The sequence below is a fragment of the Prorops nasuta genome, unplaced genomic scaffold, assembly GCF_024137725.1.
Source record: "Prorops nasuta isolate Cenicafe-Biocafe unplaced genomic scaffold, Cenicafe_Pnas_1.2 PNAS00004, whole genome shotgun sequence".
Lineage (NCBI taxonomy): Eukaryota > Metazoa > Arthropoda > Insecta > Hymenoptera > Bethylidae > Prorops > Prorops nasuta.
In genome coordinates, this window is record NW_027116801.1 from 10,942,004 (window position 1) to 10,963,811 (window position 21,808).

Genomic DNA, 21,808 nt, shown 5'->3' on the forward strand with positions numbered 1-21,808 from the left:
GGAATAAGAATAAAATAAAAAAGGAAATTCCCTTTAAGTTTTAGGCAATTGTAACAAGAGATTCATTATTATAACATAGTTTATAAATCATGTTTGCCTTTATATGCCTTTCTTTAGAAAATGAGAATAAATTATTGGTTAAAAACAGAAATGATGTGAACTATATTAATTAAATATCTTGTTACAATTACATGGAAGTAAAACTGAGCTTCCTTATTTATTCAAAATACACAAAAAGTAATAGAAAAAATATTTAATTAATATTACACTATAGTAGAAAACTATTTAATATAATTTTTCTCGTCTCTCTTCAATTACTCTAAAGGATTTTATGTAAAATTAATTACAGTAGAATTTAAGTTCTTTTAGAACCAGCGAATAAATAAAAATCCCATCGCGCACAACAAAAATCAAGACAAAAATTAATATTTACTAACTACACAATGCATCACTCATCGAAATGCACTTAAAATAAACCGCTAAATGTAATTCTTTCGATTATGAAAAATTAAATAGATATCATAAAAATTGTTTAGGAAGATTAAAAATAAATATTAAAATTGGTAACAAGTTGCCTGAAATTTGTTGGAGCAATTAAGTCATAATAAAATTTTTGTAACATTTCGAGTTTTTAATTATATTCTTCGATCATTTTTGGAGTTATAAAAAGAAACTGTTATTTATGCAGCTTCTCAAAAGTTTTAAATTTGTAAATATAAAAATAATAAGCACTGAAAAGTATTAGTAATTCATAAGACAAAATTAGATGAAAAGAATACGAAAAGGCATGCGCCTCTATAAACAGGCGTAACTTTCCTTTTTAAAAATCGTTGCATAAGAGATTTAAGACGCTCAACGGCGTATTTTTAAGACAATTTGAAGCATTTTCTTTTCCGTGATGGAATTAAAAATATTGAGTAACAGTAGCATAAGGTCGCGCATAAAAATGCTTCGAAAATAACCTTAATTACTTTCTTTCTCTTTACTTTTTTCTCCTCAGCACTTGGGAGATTGTTACAGGGTTATATGTTAGAATGCTCTGCGATTTCGCAAGTGACTCGGTATACGCTTGCTTTCCTTTTCAACCGAACAAGAAGAGAGCATCAAACGAGCTTCCGGTGTGGTTACATCGCAATGTTTCTTACTGGCTCAGTCAAATCGAGGAACAAGTCAATTCGTTATAGAAACAGTATATTTACACACATATACATGATTGCCCAGTACTTGCAATATTTTCCTTATTTGTATGCTACAAATAATTTGTGTATAAATTGGACAGTTTTCGTACTAATAAAGACATTTTAAGAAAATATTATATTATACGGAGATACTGCAGGAGATACTTAAGAATATTAAAGGTCATCTTTGAATTTTATATATGGAAAGCTATGTGTTTAAGTAGATATAAATAGATATCTGTACAACTAACCGAGTTTTCCAAAAAAATAATAAATGCATTTCGGATATTTGTATTTAACCTTTAAATTTTAATTGCCTCAACCTGGAAAATTTTAATCCCTATAAAATAGTTCAATTTTTGTATAAAGCTAATTTGTTAAAATATCAATGATTAATAAGATATTGTAGATGGTTAGAATAACTGGTTTACTCTTTCCACAGATACAGTTTTGATTGTAGGTTATAAATTTTTATAGACCAATTCTTCCACGATCTTACTGAATTCTCAGTCTTCACTTGTAGATTTTGTAACGACTGACTAACAACGACGTATTCTGGTGCTGTACAATTCAAAAGAAAAAAAGGTTTAAAAATTTTTGCTCTTCCTCTTTAATTGGTATTTCTCGATTGTTCCAAATCTACATACATTGATACATATCGATATATCGCATATCGAATCCAAAGCCGCGCTCATTCTCACGCATGACAATCTCGTGTACCTTTAAATTTATATTCTAATATTAATAATATTTATTTATAAACAGGCTTATAGAAGTGTTCAGAACATAAATATATTCCATTTCAAATAATTAGTAATTTTATAGGGATATCGATTTGATTGAGAGAACAAGCAGCGTATTACCGTGTACTTTCCAATTGATTAGTCGTTTGGATAAATGGAGCACGAGCGAAGTCAATTGAAACGTTCTGCTCGTAATAATCTTAGGATTGCGTAAGGTAAAAACGAAAGTGATGATTCGGATGAAAGGCGAGCAAGTGAGTAGATATTATAGTTAGGTAAAATACGTTGTTACAGAGGAAGAAAGGTTAAAAGCTGGAGGGGGGGGGGGGGTAGTACGCGAAGAGGTCTGATTGGGCAACGGATTTGAAGGTACTTTGTGCCCGATACTGGATAGAGGTAAATTAGGATGCTTAGCGCGTGTGTAAGGAGGTTCGCGCGCAATGTTTATCCGTTAAACGGGCAAATGCAGGGGGGGAATGTTGGGCTTGTTTACTGGTTGGCGAGTGTCGAGTGTGTCGACCGGGCACACTTGATTGTTGGCAAAGTTGCTACAGTCACCAACGGGATCCGACGCGAATTGTATCACGTGTTAACGCGCACCACTCTTCAAGACACTCACCTTCCACACTTCTTCCTTCAACATTATTTTTGTTTTTTTTTTCTTATCTATCTACTCTCTCCTCACCCCTTTTTTACTCATTATTCTTCCGTCATACCTTTTATTCCTTATTAACGTGATTCCTCCCTCGCTAGACAGGAAACGATCAAACTCCTCCATATATACTTCTCAGACACGCATCGTGTCGGTTCTTCAACCGGTTTCCGTCTGTATATTTTGCTCTCATTGCTCGCCGCATCCCGCTGCATCTTCCTCCGTTATTCTCTTTGCAAGACACGCTGACCCGAATTCAACGTCTTCTCCTTCCTCCCTCCTTATCTTATCCTTTTTCCCCCTTGTGAAAGAAACCTTCTGAAGTAAGATAGGTAGTTTTTACGCGAATCTTGTCATTTCCGGTCTTGCGCTGCTCCTACCCCGGAAACTCGGTTCTTTATAACGATTTCTTCTGTCACAAATCACAACTATACTTTGATGAAACAGTGGACAAGGCAGATTCGCCGCGTGTATCTTTAAAAATGTCAAAAAAATGACGTTGGTGGTGATCTGTGCAGGGAGTTCCGAGGTTAGGGTTAGAAAAGTGTAAAGTTTTGTTGAAAATAATAACGGAAGGAACAGAGTGGGATTAAATTTGGGTATCGGCTACCGAGTCGTGAGAGAAAATGGAGATAGGACTGAAAGATTGCGACCCATTGCCGTTTCGCGGTGACTTGAATGCTTAGGTCAATATCGGTCAGGATGTCATCCGATCAGAGAGGTGAATATGGTGCGCCGCTTACTCGTGACTCTGACTCTACTAACAATCTTTACAGCAGCGAACTGTCAGCTCCTCAACGACAAAAAAGGTATTTCATTGACCGATAAAATTTAACAGCACTTTAAATCAATGACTCAACAAACATCATTGTTTTATTGAGCATAAAGCTTTAAACTTCACTTACGCATAGCTTTATTATTATTTACGGATCCTCTCTCGCTCTATAACCACTGTTTAATACCTATTAAGTAAACATGAGATAATTAAAGTTGATATAACCTAACAAATTTGTTTAATCCAGTACAATAGTTATTTCGATGAAGTTGTTGAATAGTCGATGACTTTTCCTCGTTAGAGTTATGCTTTGCGTGTCAATTTAAGTAAGGAGACGGATAATTGGGAAGAAATTAAAATTAATTTGCAGTGAGCGAGCTAATTCGTGACTGGGCCCCTTTAGTCTGGCTTGCTCCAGGAGAGCGCTTCCTGCCACTCGGAGTTCCTGAATTTCTAGAAAATATGCAAGCAGATGAGAGTTACTTGCGCACAAGAGTCGACTTAGGTGAGTAGTTAGTGTGTTAGCATGTCGTTTGACCCGCCCATTAACAAGTTATTTATTATAGCCTCAATGGCACCTTTCGAACTAACCTTTTTTCATCATAAAATAAATTTACTTAATTGATAATAATTTCATTATCAGAGTATATTTTTTAATTAATCACGATTGGTATCTCACAGAGCTGTTGTTACACAATAAATCTTCGTTCTTGTACGGGAAGGAGCCAGCAGATAGCGTGCCTGTTTATGCCTTCGTGAGGAACTGTGTGGATTCCTTAGAAACGCTGAAGTTGACAAAACTTAAAAGGATAGTGAGGGGTATTGTGGAAAGGAGAGATAGCTCGAAAATAGCAGCGAGCGGCCATCAGCTTGATGCGGCTACCCTCTCCATGATACAAACTAATGCGGTCTCCATGAAAGAGCTGAATTTGGCCTTGAACTTTCAATCAAAGGTAATATATAAATATTTGCGTATAAATAAACACATTAAAAACTTTGCTAAAATGGCAGTATTAATAATACATTAAACTAAATTTTTTTCTAAGTTGATATTCCTACATATTGTCAGGAACGTTCCTGAAACGTGTCCGAAACCAGTCTGCACGTTGTGGAACGTTCCTGATGCCATTTTGCCACGTGCTTTCCATCGCAAATGGCCAACGTTCGTAACAGCAAATTTATGTTGTATTTTTAACGCGCATATGGTACTTCTTGGAATGGAATTCAAATTTTATTGCGACCAATGTAACGTCCGATGAATCGGCAAATAATGAATTGGCAATGTTTCTAACGGAACGATCACGATTAGAGAACCGACGATTTCGAAGAGGAACGGAAAAGAAGGAAGAAGGAAAAAGAGGAACGAAAAAACAGGTTCCGTAAGCTGCACTTTCACGTGACCTATTGGATGTTCTATCCATTCAGCGAGGGAAAAGCAGTTTGCGTCCTGAATTTAGGCTTTTTGGGAAGCTGGCCTATTCCAACGTTGGGAGGACGCTGTTTAGGAAAGCTCAGGGAGTATGGAAACCACGTGGGGGATTGGGAACACGTCAGTCTTTACTTTGACGTAAGTTTCCTTCCATTTTCGATAGCAATATAATTGCACTAACAATTTTATTTTATAAAGTTTATTTTCATTTCAAACTGGTTATATGACCCGTAAATAGTAATTTTAATGTTAATCCAACAATTTTCTCCATTCTGCAAATTTTTCTATCATTGTTTCTATTAACTGTAACGATATTTTATACACGTTTGTTTAGATTTAAAAAAGTTCTATGATTGATGAATAGTAACTTTGTTGTTAAATATTGCTTATTTAACATTTAATAGTTAATACATTGACTAATTATTTGTCAAAATTGGTATTTGTTGCGTTAATTTGGAAATTGTAAAAGGTTTCATAAAATGTAATCAATGTAACATTTATAGTTATAATGATGATTGTGCTATCTTGATGTGCAAAGTGGTATTTAGCACATATATTTTGTGAGCCGTGCGATAAAAGAGCTTCTCCGCATAGCTGGTGTGTAGCAACATACTTACCTATTTTAATATCACAGACTTGTCAAGGAGTCAAATTGACCTTTCAAAGTTCATTGTCTTAAATGTAAAATTACAAATTCAAATGGATAAATTTTACTATTTTAGAGTATTAGTTTTGTGTTATTGTATTTTTGTAAAATTTAACTTGGAGTAAATTTTTAAAGTGTAAAGTATTAACGTTCGAAACGGTAGATCTAATTTTAGAATAGAAAATAGCCGTGGTATGTTTTATACTTTAATGTAAGCTAATTGATAATAATGCGAATCAATTGTATTAGCGGAAATGAATGAGCCTTTTTTTATTACCTTTTTTGTTACTGCATTTAGGGCAAGGACTATCCTCTGGCAATGTACGTTTCTGCACACGATGCGGGAGCATATTATATTTATGATGCAAGAAGAGGGCATTTTGCATATGCCAGTCAAGAAACGAGAAAAGGAATCTTTCAGAAGCCAATATTTCCGGAACGAGTTTTCACGGATGCAGGCTCACATCCAGTGTTATTTAGTGCTCGTGGGTCGCATGGTTTGTGGACTGCCCCAGGAAAGCACAGATTCGTCAGGTTACCGCGACTTTATGATGAAAGTGGCTTTGGGGCTCCGTGGCCGACCTGGCGAAAGTTAGAATTCCTTTCCGGAAAAGATAAGGAGTCTCTTCCAGCCTGGATGACCTTCAGGGGTAAATGGGGCAACCCAAAAAGTAACTGTCATCCTTTGGCTCACTTAGGGTTCGACATTTGCGAATTTGTCGATGGTCCTACAGGTATTCCCATGAAAAAATCCAATTTTAAATGTTGATTGGGCACTTAATTATAAGATGACCAACGGTACCTCTTATTCATACAAAAACAGTACGAATGAAATTCCTTTTTAAATGGTGACTGAAATTGTACAAAACCGTAGAGTTGTCTTTATTCGACTGTATATTTTCTAAGTAATTTTTCAAATTAAAAGTAACTCTAATATTTCAATTTTTTATATATTTTATCTTTGAGACTGTCAATGTTTTTTCTAAATGAATTTTTAATCGTAGCTATAACTATATTTTTTCTATTATTAATATATTTAAGCGCTAAAAACGTTACGACAAAGAATTTGCAGGAATTAAACGCGCTAACATTTTAAAAATTAATCAGAGTACGATTCACGAAAAAACGAGTACGATTGGTCACCTTATTATTTTTAGTCTTTGTTTGAAAATGTTTACTGTAATACTTGAAACAAAATGCCTGATTTATAGTAGTTTTATAGTCTATTTCTAACAAAAGTAACAGTAGACAACACTGATACATTTAGTAGCACATTTTAAATATCATTTGTTGTCTTAGAAGTGAAGTGTTTTAAAATAATTCTGTCAATCAGATTGAGTTGGTAAAATTGAAAAACTATTCACTGTTATATCATTGAATGCATATTTGTTAATATTAATATGTTTTTATTACAATGTACATACAATTTTTTGTCTAGTTAGCACGGTGCACGCTGGAATTAGTATAAGGTTTGTTGTGAATGTTATGGGTGAACTTTTAACTCCTTTTTTTCGCAAGGCCAGTAGCCAGCTTCATGCATTCATCAATTATTATTTGATTCGTTGGCAATGACCGATGTAAAGCGATAATAAAATATGTTTTTTTTTTCGTATTTTCACATGTCACAAAAAATATTTCAAGTAATTTAGCACTTTTTTAGAATCTATCCAAGAGTATTTAGTATATTATTTTCCTATGAATTCACATAAAATCTAACAAAACTGAAGTATTTACTTGTGTTCAGAGCATAGAGATTGTCTTTAAACAGATTACTGAAGTCTTTAAAAGCATTTAGATATACTTTGAGCGAAAGTACAAATTTATACCTTTTTTTGACAAGGTAAGGTTTTAGTTTAATGGGATTATTATAGTCTATTTGTTTATACACTGGTCTAAGTATGACGACTGCAGCTTAATTAATTATATTAATCTCATACGTTGCAATCCTTTAAATTTAAATCTCCTGTCTGTTCAGGCAGAACCTACGTATTTTACCTGTCCTCGTTTTATTTTAATAACTTCTATGTATATATATATTTAGGCCTAATTATCGATAAAATTAAATAGTGTATGAAAAAAGTGAAACATCTAATACTTTTATTCCTATCTATTCATCAACTGGTATTGACACCAGTTTTTTCTGTTAGAAAGAAATAGTTTCTAAGTTAATATTTAATTCGAGTTTAAAACTATTATTACTTCGCTTTCTCTTTTTAAAATTTTGATATCTTCTTGCTTGAACACTTAAATTTTCGCAGTATTATATTTTATTAAATTATTTTGTCCACTCATTTCATAGGTCGAGGAATTTTATCTGGTGGCTCATTTATTTATCTCATAATTCATTTCGGTATATTTACCTACAGGCACTTCTCAGGCCTTATAGTCATAAAGTATTATGCATAGAAAAGCTTTCTTCATATTTACAATACTAGCTTCTAATTAATTTTCTTAATAAGCACTTGTTTCGCCCTAAAGTCAAATTGTGACTTTCTTTTAATCTTCTTCATCTTCCACACCAATATTACGTATGCCGTTTCTCAATAGAGGAGTACCTTTATCCTTCCCAAGAACACGAGCGTTCAGCCAAATTTTCAACGGCTCTCCATGTCCGCAACACATTATTTCAATCACTTCCTTTAATATTTTTTCCTTATGAGCAAACAGCTCGATTTTTAACCTGTAATAAAAACGCTGGTATGCATTTACTATTATATATACAGAGAAATAGTGAAATATACCTTAAATTATCCTTTTCGTGAGAAAATTCAAGAATTTGACTATTGGGATTCGGTTCTCCTGCGACAACAGCGGGAGGTTTAGGACTTCCTTCGTCGTGAATGCAGAGATTCCATGGAACCGCAAACTCCACGAGGTACCTGAAATTCAATTAAAAATACTTAAAATTAGTACAATTTTTATAGAAAGTTAATTTTTGCTATCACTAATTACTCGTAATTATTTTTAATATTGATTTTTACATAGCTAAATATTAATCATTCAATTGTACTTATTCATAGAGAATAATTTTCTCGCTGATGTATTTATCAAGAGTAAATTTATTTTTTCCGAATTTTTACAAGTTCTGATATCATACGAATCTGGTTTTATTTGATTTGTTAGGTAATGATAATTTTTATGAGCGTAAGAATCAGGAAGCATGTAATTTAGTTTATGGAGAAAGTGGAGGAAATAGTTCTTTCATGTTCTTTTCATTCATAACGTACAAGGTATAATTTTTATTCATTAATAGACTATCGTTTATTTCTTTATCACAGCTTATAATAATTAACGATAATTAACAAACATTTTGAAGAAACCGACACGCACATAAGTATTCTTGTCTTTAATTAGATAATTATTATTAAATAATCAAAGATGATACTTCGATTTTCTAAAGAATCAACATTTTAGACAATCTACAAATAATATTATAAAAGTTATAAAATAAAAAAAATGAATACCTATGATTGTGCTGTAGAAATCCAAGATGAGCATCTATGTGACCATGACGTTGGGGTTGGATCATAATATTATTATCTTTTCCTAGCCATCCACCACCACTAAAATGTACGTGATGCTCTGTGGAATTTTCAATTTTACTTTTATTCCTAATCCTCCGAAAAAATTCAATTAATATATAGCTATAATATAATTCTATTTTATTTATTAATCGAAATTTTTAGCGAACACGGATATTCTATATAGTAACAATATAATTTCTAATGCACGAATAAAACAAAAATATTTACATTTGTAGTATTAAATTAAGAAACGCTTATTATGAAAATAGAAAAGAAAATGTTTTAAATAAATAGTTAATACCGGTTAAATCGAGAATGTGTTTAACTTTGTGTCAACAATATAGTTTCTTCATAATACACTGTTCAATGTTTACCTCTTGCTTAACGAGTGATATAAGTTATTTTCCTAAAGAAAAAATTATTTACATATTAAATTTCAATTTAAAAGATACATGTATTTAATATTTGGTAAGTTTTATCAGTAAAAATTCCAAAAGAGTCTGTATTTATGCATATGAGAAAAAAAATTGAAAGTGAAATAACCGGCGTAGATGAAACGTCTTACGTTTAGCTGTATAGCATGCTTAGTAAGAACTGGTTTTCAAAGGCTTCCTAACCTAATTCAGCAACGATTTTACTTGGTAGTTGAAACGTGTATGATATGAAGAAACTGAATAAGTATAATACAGCAAGGGAAGAAAAAACTTTACACCCATTAGTTAGTATTTGTTGCATTATGATTTATAAACATACTGAAAATATATACATTTTAAGCAGACACTTCAATGTAAACAATTGCAGGGCATTCTTAAAGATACTATATTGACTATATAGTGTCGTAATTCAAGTTTGTTTTGACACATGGTGATTGAGTTGATGAGATGTTGATTAATAATGCCACTCACCTTTCTCCACCATTTTTCAACTAACAAAATACGAATCACTTTCTCAATCCACTATATTCTTTAAATGATTTTGTGCATCTCGCTGTATTACCACAGGAGTGCATGGGAAATAAAACAACAATCGTGATTTTTTACGTTGTCGAATCTTAAAGTGTGTTGTATAAAAATGCTGTTAGTAAAGCTACCACTACTAATAAATAGCTACTAGTGTTTTGGCTTTGTGGTAAACTTTAGTTGATCAAACTACTACCGGTGGCAGCACACTGCAATACGCGCGCTGCAAGCTATAACACACCTGGAGAGATCAGCTGATACCCAGATACCACATGGCGCCAAAAAATGTTCATGTTCCATTTTTTATTAAGAAAAAAAAGTTATAAACAAATACATCGCCTACATTTTTCAAATCAAGATCCTGCTATCGTAACAACGCAATAACCACACACAAAATAAATATTCCATTTAACAAATTGGAGGTAACCTTCAAATTACTTTTAATTGCATCATTTGCTCCAATATATTGTGCATTATACCAATAAAATGATTACAGTCTTGAACTCATTTAAACCCCTATAATATAATTTTTGACATATTTTTGTTTATAGCATCATAAATAATTTATATTATCACCGTTACTAGACTACCCTGATATAGCATAAAATATTTTTCCTTGGGATTTAAAGACGTTATTGTTATTATGAAGTAAGGTTAGCAAATGAGTCAGGGGTATCTCATTTTCTATACTATGCCATTTCCGTTTCTAGTCCAATTTTCATAATACGTATAATTAAGTAGAAGTTTGAGGACAGAAAAATTGGGTTGGTGGAAATGCAGTTGTAATATATATAATGCATTGTCCTTGCTTGGAACGGTCGAACTTGTGCCGAGGAGATAAAACCAGGTAACACCAGGTGTAAGGCGTTGACAGCTGCAGCTGCCTCAAGAATAATGTAACAAAAGGCACGAAAGCCCGTAAAACTTTTCCTTTGACAAGTAAGATTTTCTTAAATGTAATTCGTTCCTCCCCGATAGAAGGCTTTTTCTTTCGACGAACTAAGGCCACGTGCCCTTTTCAATCCAAAATCATTCACAAAAGATTTAAAACACACTTTTACTTCACCTTTTAACAAATACTTTAATAAAGAACACAGTGATAAATATAAATTATAAAAATACTTAATACGGATTTCCGCTATAATTTGTTTTTACTTTTTGGAAACTTTTTTTCCTAATCACTTTAGGAATGACTCAGCCAGACCATCATTATATTTAGTTCCTGTGCGATAATCATAGGCTAAATAAGATCATTAATTGTAATTGCAGCTCCTTCCAGCGTCGTACCCACATACACAGCTTACTCTCAATAGTACGCGATACCGACATTGTCTGCTTATTGCATAAACCGAGAGATTTTATGTAAGTATGTTTGTATTATTTCTGTGAATCGATTGTCGATACACATTATATAAAACCTTTTTCAAACCTGAGATAATTTCAAGCTAATTTCTCTTTTGATTAACCAACTAATCATCTCCACTATTAAATATAATTGCAAATTCAATTTCTACCGATATACGTATAAAAAAATTTAATTTTTATTTTTACCAAAATTACAATAAACTTGAGCTATAACGACTACTAGATTTTTTTAGTTTCATATAAAAACGTAAAAGAAACAATTTGGAGTAAGTTTTAAATTTCGTTTAAATTTTAATGGCATTCGCTTCGGCAGGAACACAATTAAAGCGAGAATATGTAGTATTGCTTGTGCATTTTTATCAGTGTTATCTAGCGGTTAGTTTTTATAATATTTTGAGTGTACTATATTGTATACGTATACAGCTACAAGTTCTACTTTATTTTGTTCGTGTTGGTTAATTCGAGACGATAGTGAACGATAAACGGTGGGTGATTATAATTATTGGCAATTAAATAAATCTCTTGCATTAATTTATTTTAAGTATAGTCATTAGATTAAATGTTATCAAGGATTAACAATTTTGTAGAATCAAGGTTGCTTGGAGGTTTCATATTGATCAGAAATCGGTAGGTTAAGCAGGTGACTAATAGGAAACCCATGGTTAAAAAAAATTAATCTTTAATTATTTATTTTTCAGATTACCAATTGAAGTCTTTATACGCATTATAATTAAGGGCCACATCGTATAATTCTGTATCCAGCATAAGTAGAAAATTCTACAGTTCTACGAGTTTACACTAATTTTAATTTAATATAAATTAACATATTCATCAAGGTTTTAAATTTAAAGTACAATCGCAGTGTTCCAAGGTTAAAAGCTTTTTGTTTTCTCATTTAGCTGTAGCTAATAGCCTTCCTGATTGCATTTATTGTTTTTTTGGATATCACATAACGAAACATACAATTATTCATACTACGAACGTAATGTACAATTGTGCATAGTGTTTAAATTATAGACAAAAAGTTGTCTTAATTAAGTTCATCAAATAATGCGAATTGGTTAATTTTAATGTATACACATATATACTTTTATGTACATATATATGTATAGCTTGGGTTATATCACTGTAGATATATTTTGCGCATATTAGATAGAAATTAAGCAATATTACTAAAATTGGTTAATGCATTGTATAATCGGGAGATGCACGGTTGAAGTGGTTGCAATAACCTTGACACTGGTTTCGGTATATATGAGAAACATTATGGATATTTTTAAGCAGCGAGCGTCCAAGTTTTCGATCAATTACGGTGTAAATTGCGTGACGCGGGAATCGCTCGAATCTTGATTTTCCACTTTGAAACATCATTTTATTTGCTTTATCTATAGCATATACAGAGGAGTCATTATCCAATTGACACGTTCAGAATAAATGATATTAAGCACAGTAATATGACAATAATTTTACCTATCATTATGTCCCTAAATCTCTTCCGATGCCAATTCTGTATAATTTACAATATTTAGCTCTCATTCCTGGAGCCTCTCCGGTCTTTTTCTTCATCCCACAAGTTATTGACACTTGGCTGCCCATCGAGCTGAGAATATTGGCCAGTACAGCGGCTCGTAAATTAAATATCTTGAATAAACGTTATAAACATATACTTTTCGTAGCCGCAACCCGCGAAGGACAATTGACCACCTCAGTTTCCTCCATTAAAACGAAACTTTCGTTATCACCTGATTCCTGTGATTCATACAGCTATTCATTACTTCGTCACATCACTAACGATCTTTTGTCATTTTTATCCTTCCCTTTGGCAAATAATCTTCAATATTCACCACACGAGTTGTAGGAGTTCTATCAAATAATGTTTTTGTATTTTCTGGAAACGTCAGATTTGTTGAAATTCCAAAACAAGCTCGCGCATTGGTTAGAGTAAAATATTTGGCTGTCGAGTGACATTATTTATGCAGCAAGCGATTGGTTAATAAATCAAGTAACGAGCATAAACAAAAGAATTTATTGCACGGGCCTTGGAGGTCTCGTTTCTGCAGTGGGGTATGGAAAATAAACTAACATAATCGAAGAAAAGCCCAATAAAAATACGCTGAATAATGATAAAGTTGCAGACTCGATTTAAATTATTCTTATTATTTTACGTCAGTGGAAAATGAGCGCTAAAATAGATAATTCTTAAAAATACTTTAAACACAATTATTCGCATAATTATATATTCCTTGGCGTAAGATCTATCAGAATAAACTTGAAATTCCAGTAAACAGCGTAAGGCACGGCTGGCGTTCCACGAATGTCTACCAACAATTTTGATGTACTTGGTATTTTTGTAAACAATCAAACCATATCCTATTTTCTCATCATTTACATTATTATTCATCGATTTTAACATCAGGTGTTCCTGGCACTTGAATTAGATATAATCTCTGATCTTCGAATAATTACATAAGTCAGAATGCTACATTAGCTTCTATTTTTTACTAATCGAATCAGCTAATATGTATTATTATTACAACGCATCTTTTATAATAATATGCAAAGTGGAGCTTTAAAAATATTTTGTAAATTTCTTTGCAAAATATTTATTCATAATTGTCAAAACTGGTGTCGTATTAAATATTAATTAATAATAATTATATAGTGTTAAAATTCATTTTTCGATGCAACTAAAAGAGATATCATTTTCTTGCATGGGACCATTTTGTAAATCCTTTCTATTTATAGTTAAAGTTATATAATATTATGCAAAAAGAACCGATATCTCTCATAATAATCAACAAGAATTAAAATTTGCGTCCTCACTGTAGGGTGAATGAAAGTATTTACTCTGTGTAAGAAAAATGTTAAAAACAAAATTATAAGCTATAAATTTTTTTGCAATAATGTAAAAAAAAAGATTGATGGGTGGTTTGAAATTTTATGCAATAAAATTGATCGTAATTGGTGGATTCATTTTTTAGCTGCTTAGGCTGTTAGTGGCCAGGGTTAACAATGGTCGTCGACCGAAGGAAGGAAGAATAAAAAAACGAGACAGAGAATAGAGGAGGGAAGTGTGCGGCGATTATTGCTGGAGAGTCAGGAGTTCTAAGGTATAAAAAGTGAAGACAGCACTGACTGAGCATTCAGTAATCAGTGAAACTAACTCTGAGCACTTCAAACTCTAAAAATCATGAAAGTTCTTTTCTTCCTCTTTGCAGTAGCTTATCTGGCAAATGCTTCCTTGGTATGATATTATTCTTATTTTTTCCTTCATTCTCTTTTTTTCATTCAATTTTGTATTTTTGTATTTTTTTATTTTAAGCTTTAAAAATGAGGAATCTTTTAGAATTTCGGAATTTGTTAACTTTAAATATGGGATTCGTTGTTTCGAACGTTTTCTTTTCACCCTTTAATAGTATCATATTTTTAATTCACATAAATCATATTTTTCATGTTTTATAACCGCAAAATATTTTACAATTCTAAAAGTTCTTGTCATGAGCTTTCTCGTTGCGTAGTTTTTTGTTATTTAGAAGCTCAATCATTGCTGATAACAAAATTATAATTAATATCAATTTTTCACAAATTTTTGTGAACGTAGAATCAGTATATTGATCTACTAATATAGGATTGAACTAGATTTGTGCAACTGAACCTGGTTTAACTTTAAATAACAAGTGTCCCGTTTTTTTTTAAATTGAAATTTAATAATATTATTAATCCTAGAAAGAACACACATACGGGGATTGTACACAAATTTTTAAAGATTTTAAACTCTCTTAAATTTATTTGAATTTATCTTTATATTAAATAATTTTCTTATTAATTTTGTTTCGCATTATCTATTTCTATTAAAAATCATTCTGTCTCTTGTAAAAATGAAAAATGCCTTATAATTGAGGATAAATATTTATTGCAAATAATATATATTACACTATACAATCAATAGAAATTAAAGTCAGTAATGATAAAATTTTTCTTGCAAAAGGTAAAAAAAATTGTCTTTCCAGTTAATATTGTAATTTAAATATAAGCATTAATTAATATTTTGTGTAGGTGGAGATACTCTCTCCGGAGCAGCTTGCAAAGATACGAGAATACAAGACTTCTTGTATCGCAGAAACTAACATCGATGCTGGTTAGTATTGAATAAATCATATTCAAAATATTTATATAAAATTTTAAATTATTTTTATGATTGAAATATGAGTTTTCAGTGTACTAATTATATGAATTTTAGCTCTCGTAGAAAAGGCAGCGAAGGGTGAAGCTGATGAGACTGAAGAATTGGGTTGTTTTGCCTCCTGTATGTTGAAGAAATTTGGAGTCGTACGTATCGCTTCATTAATATATATTATTATTATTAATATTATGTACAAACATCAAAGTTTTTAATTTTCAAACTTTATATACAATAGGGGACATTGAAAACGTAACCATTTTTTTTTAGAAACGACAGTTACTTAAAAGAATTTTTGAACCTATCAATTTAGTTTTTTACGGGAGGCTTTCTATATTAACTATTGTTGACTTTGTCACATGGTCTTTGACTAAAGAGACGAATTGCCCATAAAAACTCGAATTAAGAGGGGTGCGAAGTGCTACATCATTTCAAAGCCTTTTTAGCTTCTTTACAAACTGATATTTTATTTTCTTTTCTTTTTATTGTAATTTTGACAGACTGTTACGAGAAGTCATATTCTTAATTTTGATTCAGATAGTAAATTCCTTGTTTATTAATTAATTATGAATAGAAAATGCTCATTCATATCACCTGCTAAGATATGACTTTTGAAGATATTTCTGACTGCTTAAAATTGCATTATAAAATAATTAGTACAATTCGTATTGAAACTGTTTTCGCTATATGAAAGAATAAAATTAATAAATATTCTGTGAATACTGAAAAACATCTCTTTCGTTCTTAAATTGGTTTGCCTAAATTTTTCCAGATGTCTCCTGATGGCTCGATCGATTTTGAAACCATCAAAGATAAACTTCCCGCAAGCATAAACAAAGAGAATGCCGAGAAAGTGATAGAAAAATGTAAAAGTGTTGGTAAGTATTTTTAACTGACATAGCAATTAAATTATTATTTTTCTAATAGAATAAATTTCTTGTTTTTTTAATAAAAATATGCGTGAGCTAAAATAATTTTTATAGCAATAATTAAGAGAATAATACAATGATGTATTGAATTGAAAATTCTACAAATCTCATTGTTATTTGTAGATGGTGAGAACGAATGTGCCAAAGGAGCAGCTGTAATGAAGTGCATAATGGAAAATAAGGCATCGATCTTGGAACACTAATTATGTCACAAGAATAGAGCAGTTTTCATTTAATCAACAACTATGTTTACATGTAACCGTAGTGATCTACCAAACCAGAATTCATATTTCTCTAAATATGGCACTACAACAAAACTGCACTTATATATTTTCTATATTTCTCTTCTAAAACTGTATATTTAAAAAACTGTAAAATTCATTGTGCTAATTTAGTGAAATATAAACGAACATCATAAATATTCCTAATTGTATATTATTATTTTCCTCTTTATAATTAACTCAGCTCTTAACTGATTATTATTCGAAGGATCAAAGTTATCCATTATAATTAATGTTAAAGAAATAAAAATTTTTATCATTTATCTTTTAATGGTACTAAAGCAAAGTTAAAAATAGTTCTATGTACATTTAACATGTAAAAACGCAACGTAGTGTCTAATTGCATAGGGGACAAAAACTATAGTCTTAGGAAATGCATGAATGTATCGTTTTCGCAATTTAATAACAAGTTGCTCGATCAAGTTACACCAATGGAAAAGCTATAAAAGGATAGTGCTGCATATTCCTGTCAATTCAGTGTTTTTATACCGCCAAGCATTGATACCGAAAGAACATATATTTCCTGGGAAGAATAAAAAATAAAATGAAAGTTATAATATTACTTGTAGCTTTGTGCTCCATCTATGGTGCCACGGTACGAATTAACAAATATATAAACTCTTTAATTTCTCGGTAGATCTTCAGTAAGGTAAATGTATCGGTCGCAGGAGACGTTCAATGACTTTGCACATCAATCTAAACTTTGATAAATATAAATTTTAATATTATTGCAAGATACATAGATAGTACTGTAAATTTTCTATTGATTGAACATGTTCAGTGACTCGTACATCAAATTAAAAAGTTCTTATAAATGTATATTTTAATATTATTACAAAGTGCATAAATACAATACTTAGTAAATGCGTCAGTGACTGAAAATGTTTAATCACTTGCACATAAATTCAAATTTTATAAATAAAAATGTAATTGTTATTACAAAATGAATGGATACTTTTTTATAATTAAATCTTTCACTTATCTTTTTGTTTATAACGATCATTAAAGGCCCTCTCAGAAGCAGATGTAGCCGATATACTTAAATATAAAGATGCCTGTATTGCTGAGTCTGGCGTTGATCCTGGTATCATTAAATTTCTGTTCTTAGAGCTGATCACCTTTAAACTTAAGCTAGAATTTTATTTAAAAAATGGTTGATTTCAGATTTAATCGAGAGAGCCAAAAAGGGTGACATTGTTCCTGATGAAAACTTGGCTTGTTTTGCTTCCTGCATGATGCAAAAACTTGAAGTGGTCAGTAGAGATTTTAATTATTTAAAACGCAATCGATGAATTGATTAATTTCATAAATTTTTCTATGCTATAGATGGACGATCAAGGTGTTTTGAATCTTGATAAAATACGTAACATTGCTCCTTCCACTATTGATAAGGCAACAGTAGACGAAATAATTAACAGCTGCAAAGACGTTCGTAAGTAAATTTAATTTAATTAATTACCATATATAGTATTGATATCAACAAATTCATCTATTGTATATGCGTTTCTTGCAGTATAAATAATAACATTTTAAAATGATTTTTTTTCTTCAAATTATCGTCATATCCTTGTTATTTAACAAATTTGTAAATCTTCTTTTCGTTTTATAATTTTAGCCGGAAATCACCCATGCTTGAAGGCGGCCAATTTCTTACAGTGTGTCATGAAGAGCAAAAACTTTACTGTTCTATAAAAAGAAGACTAGAAGAATTTCATGGATCGATCAACGATTCTAAAAAATCAATTGATCGGTATATCCAATTCATCCACTGGCGTACATGTACATGATAGTTTTCCAAAAGCTGCAAATTAATAAAGAGCACCTTCGATATTATTTTAAAATTTTCCTTATTTAATCCCCTAGTAAAATTTAATTTGAAATAAAATGATGAAAAAACAAATTTATTTATTAATAATGTTCTTGTGTAATCAAAATTTCCATTAATTTGTGGCTATTATTATACTTGTAGTTGAGGAAACCTTTAAATATCTTTCTATTTAAAAGTACTTCATGGTAGTTTATATAAGTAGAGAAAAAAATTGAATTATGAATTTTTTGCAAGTTTTTATCTATTAAGTTTTAACAATAATTATAGATCAATGAATGTATTATCTAGATTTACGTTGATTAATACGATATTAAATATAACTATACGTAAGAATTTTCCTAATCCGCAATTGTTTCTATAGTATTATACAATATGTAGTTTATAAGAGTAAATTAAATAATATATGAAAATTTAATTCAACAATTTGCAATTAAATGAATTATTTCAAGCAAAAATCATTCGAAAAATGGGAACTTCAAATTTACAGTACAAATTTTGTGCGTTTCATATCTTATTTAATTTGCATATATGTGACTTAAATAATTATTATAATTTGATTAAACGAGTTTACTGTTATAATAGTTATTCTGTGTTATTGTATAAAACACTTAATTAGATACGTGCTATAAAAATTATAGGCGACAGTGTACCGCAGAGCTTAAGACGTTTAGTTAATTGACGCTTTTAAATGCTCACTATAAAATTACTACCTACACTGTCATATTCCTACCATTAAAATCCTTTTTTCAGGTATTTAGTTAATAAATGGTTATGTCGTATGCAATTTTAATTAATAGCTGCACACTACATATACCTCTCCAAAGTTTCCCTATATTATGCAAAAAATTCTAATTCTTGTCAATATCATTAAACCCTGTTCAAAATTAAAGCTTTGTATCGAATAAATTCGAAGTAAAAATTGATATTATTAGTAGAAAATTACTTTCCTTTAAATGTGTAATATAGTACTGGAGCTAAATGCGGAATAAAGGAACTTATTGCAATTCTTTGTTGGTAATGAAAAAGTTTCCCCAAAATTCTATATGAATTGAAAAAAAGCAATAAAAATATTTGTAATTTATATTCCACCTTAATGAAGCTTTTATAAATTATTGAATTTTCTAGAAAAATAACTAACGACTCAAAAAGTATAATAATTTTTGTCTTTGACCGCCTTTTAGTAATTTAAGAGCTCTGTATAAAATTACAAAAATTATGTTAATAAAATGGCGTATTCGTTGATTTGTTTATAATTGTATTAATTGTCAGTTTTGGAATACGAGATTAAAATTTTCGAGGCTCGTGATTAGAGGGAATAATTGAGAGATTACGATGTCGCGTGCGCTAAAATCTAATAAGAGCTTTTAAATGTCGTAAAAGGTTTACGTCCCAGTCGTGACAATAGCGGAAGAGGAAGGAGCTGAGGAGGATGGGTACGAATGAAAGAACAGACACAACAAAAGATGCGACTGTATTTTGAACTATAAAAAGTCTCGAATCCATTTTGAAAACGCCTCAGTGTCCGGTGAGCGTTGAATCAATTTTATTCTCACGAAGCATGAAAAGAACACTAACGCTATTTGCTGTCCTTCTTATCACTGGCGTCCATCATGCGCGCTCCGTAAAGCACCGTTTTATTTTTTTCATCGAATAAATTATTTTAAATATTCCAATATCGTACGTCATATTAAAATTTTTATTGTAAATGCATCTTAATTTTGATAAAATCTTTAATCGACGTTTTCATCATTTAAAATATTTAAATCGTCATTGAAAAGATTATTGAGTGAAACTGTTTGAAATTATTACGTACGGTTTAAGGAACAATTAAAATATTACGTATATATATATATATATATATATATATTGTTTGATTTGTTCTCAAAAGAAATCTTGTAATTTATGTTAAATCTTGCAAAATGCAGGCATCAATGGACGATGAGGAAGAACAAGCAAAGATGAAGGTGTTTAAGGAGGAGTGCATCCCTGAAACTGGAGTAGATCGGTGTAAGTTGTTTCATTAATTAATTGCAATTTAAAATTTTTTATATTGATTATAGTGTTTGTCTCAGTTTGGATTCTACAGTATTGATAACTTTAAAATGTTTGGACCTATCTACGTAGTAAATGAAATGTTTAACAAATTTCTTAATGCAAAATTTTTTGTTGATAAATAAATGAAAAATCTATTTATAATTTTTAAAACCTGTTTTATAGCATTCGTGGATGATGCAGAATTGGGTATTCTAAGGCTTGACGAAAAATTAGCTTGTTATGCTGCTTGCATGATGAAGAAAGTAGGAGTGGTAAGTATTAACAAGAGTGTATAGTGTATGTTTTAGAATGCAATAATAATAATAATGGATTGTTTAAATTAGATGAGACCGGACGGTAGTATTAATGATGAAGTGGCACTCTCGAAGATCCCTTCAGGTATTAATCAAGAAAAAGCCATTGAGGTCTTCCACAAATGCAAACGCGTCCGTGAGTAACAATACGATTCTAATTAATTCTACTAATTATTTAATATTAAACATATTATACCAACTAATTTTTTCATCTGCCTTTCCTTTTTAAATGGTTATTTGACCAAGTGAATTGTAGTTTTAATGTTAATGAAAATATTTTCATGAATGTTAATATAAGATTAATTATTAATATGTTTTTAAGCTATTATTTAAATATTAATTTTGCATTTATATTATAGCAAGCAAAAACCATTGTCTGAAAGCCGGTTTAATGGCCAAATGCTTCGTGGACAATCAAGATTACGTTCTGGGCGATTAAACCATTTATAATGACGAATTTTTAACTCAAGGACTTCTAAAAAAAACGTTTCACCGACTTACTTTAATTATTTTAACACCATATTATATATATAAATATATATGTACATGTACGCGCCACTAGTAACTTTGTACCGATTAATATATACGTAAATAAAGTTTATGTTAGTTTACACATTAAAAAAAAACATAATTTTATTTTTTTGTAATCCTTCCTTTCTGAATAGAAGTGCATTTTATTTATACATTAAATATATACATATTTAATATTTACTCTTTAGTTAAAATATAATGCAAATTGAATTCATTTTGAGTGGTAGGCAATTGATTTATTTTACAACATACATATAGGATTTTAAATACATGTAAATTTGAATATATATTATAAATATTAGATTTTCAAAGTTTGTGTTTATTGAACGTATTTAAATATATTAAAAGTTTCATATCGATAAGCGTGATAAAAATAGAAAATAAAATTGTTTCTAATATCTAAATAATCTTTCGAGCGTAATAGATCTAGATAAAACCTA

The 21,808-nt window shown here is 30.6% G+C and overlaps 5 protein-coding genes and 1 long non-coding RNA gene across 8 annotated transcripts; 5 read left to right on the forward strand and 1 right to left on the reverse strand.

Moving 5' to 3' along the window:
• The first annotated feature begins 2,269 nt into the window (after positions 1-2,269).
• Positions 2,270-6,642, forward strand: LOC136772473 (uncharacterized). The gene is made up of 5 exons (XM_066725484.1): positions 2,270-3,382; positions 3,719-3,853; positions 4,030-4,301; positions 4,658-4,915; positions 5,722-6,642. Exons 1-5 carry the CDS (start codon positions 3,301-3,303, stop codon positions 6,190-6,192), a joined length of 1,218 nt encoding a protein of 405 aa, XP_066581581.1. The 5' UTR covers positions 2,270-3,300; the 3' UTR covers positions 6,193-6,642.
• Positions 6,643-6,789: 147 nt separating this feature from the next.
• LOC136772474 (adipose-secreted signaling protein) lies at positions 6,790-10,379 on the reverse strand. Of its 3 annotated transcripts, XM_066725487.1 has the most exons (5): positions 9,853-10,379; positions 9,322-9,353; positions 8,888-9,005; positions 8,165-8,302; positions 6,790-8,103 (listed from the first exon to the last, which is right to left on the reverse strand). In XM_066725487.1, the coding sequence occupies exons 3-5, from the start codon at positions 8,950-8,952 to the stop codon at positions 7,920-7,922; spliced, it is 387 nt and encodes a 128-aa protein (XP_066581584.1). In that variant the 5' UTR covers positions 8,953-9,005; positions 9,322-9,353; positions 9,853-10,379; the 3' UTR covers positions 6,790-7,919. The 3 variants fall into 3 exon arrangements, with proteins under 3 accessions (XP_066581584.1, XP_066581582.1, XP_066581583.1); XM_066725485.1 differs by lacking the exon at positions 9,322-9,353 and having other exon boundaries at positions 9,853-10,378; XM_066725486.1 differs by lacking the exon at positions 9,853-10,379 and having other exon boundaries at positions 9,249-9,353.
• Positions 10,380-10,718: 339 nt separating this feature from the next.
• Positions 10,719-12,710, forward strand: LOC136772478 (uncharacterized). Its single transcript, XR_010822465.1, has 3 exons — positions 10,719-10,845; positions 11,176-11,268; positions 11,970-12,710. It is a non-coding gene; the product is annotated as an uncharacterized lncRNA (long non-coding RNA).
• A 1,648-nt stretch (positions 12,711-14,358) lies between these two features.
• Positions 14,359-16,801, forward strand: LOC136772476 (B2 protein-like). The gene is made up of 5 exons (XM_066725489.1): positions 14,359-14,515; positions 15,328-15,409; positions 15,512-15,600; positions 16,224-16,329; positions 16,504-16,801. Exons 1-5 carry the CDS (start codon positions 14,462-14,464, stop codon positions 16,581-16,583), a joined length of 411 nt encoding a protein of 136 aa, XP_066581586.1. The 5' UTR covers positions 14,359-14,461; the 3' UTR covers positions 16,584-16,801.
• A 327-nt stretch (positions 16,802-17,128) lies between these two features.
• Positions 17,129-18,494, forward strand: LOC136772477 (general odorant-binding protein 83a-like). The gene is made up of 5 exons (XM_066725490.1): positions 17,129-17,256; positions 17,670-17,745; positions 17,826-17,914; positions 17,988-18,093; positions 18,277-18,494. The coding sequence occupies exons 1-5, from the start codon at positions 17,206-17,208 to the stop codon at positions 18,351-18,353; spliced, it is 399 nt and encodes a 132-aa protein (XP_066581587.1). The 5' UTR covers positions 17,129-17,205; the 3' UTR covers positions 18,354-18,494.
• A 1,464-nt stretch (positions 18,495-19,958) lies between these two features.
• Positions 19,959-21,457, forward strand: LOC136772475 (general odorant-binding protein 83a-like). The gene is made up of 5 exons (XM_066725488.1): positions 19,959-20,110; positions 20,415-20,496; positions 20,707-20,795; positions 20,868-20,973; positions 21,197-21,457. Exons 1-5 carry the CDS (start codon positions 20,048-20,050, stop codon positions 21,274-21,276), a joined length of 420 nt encoding a protein of 139 aa, XP_066581585.1. The 5' UTR covers positions 19,959-20,047; the 3' UTR covers positions 21,277-21,457.
• The last annotated feature ends 351 nt before the right edge of the window (positions 21,458-21,808 follow it).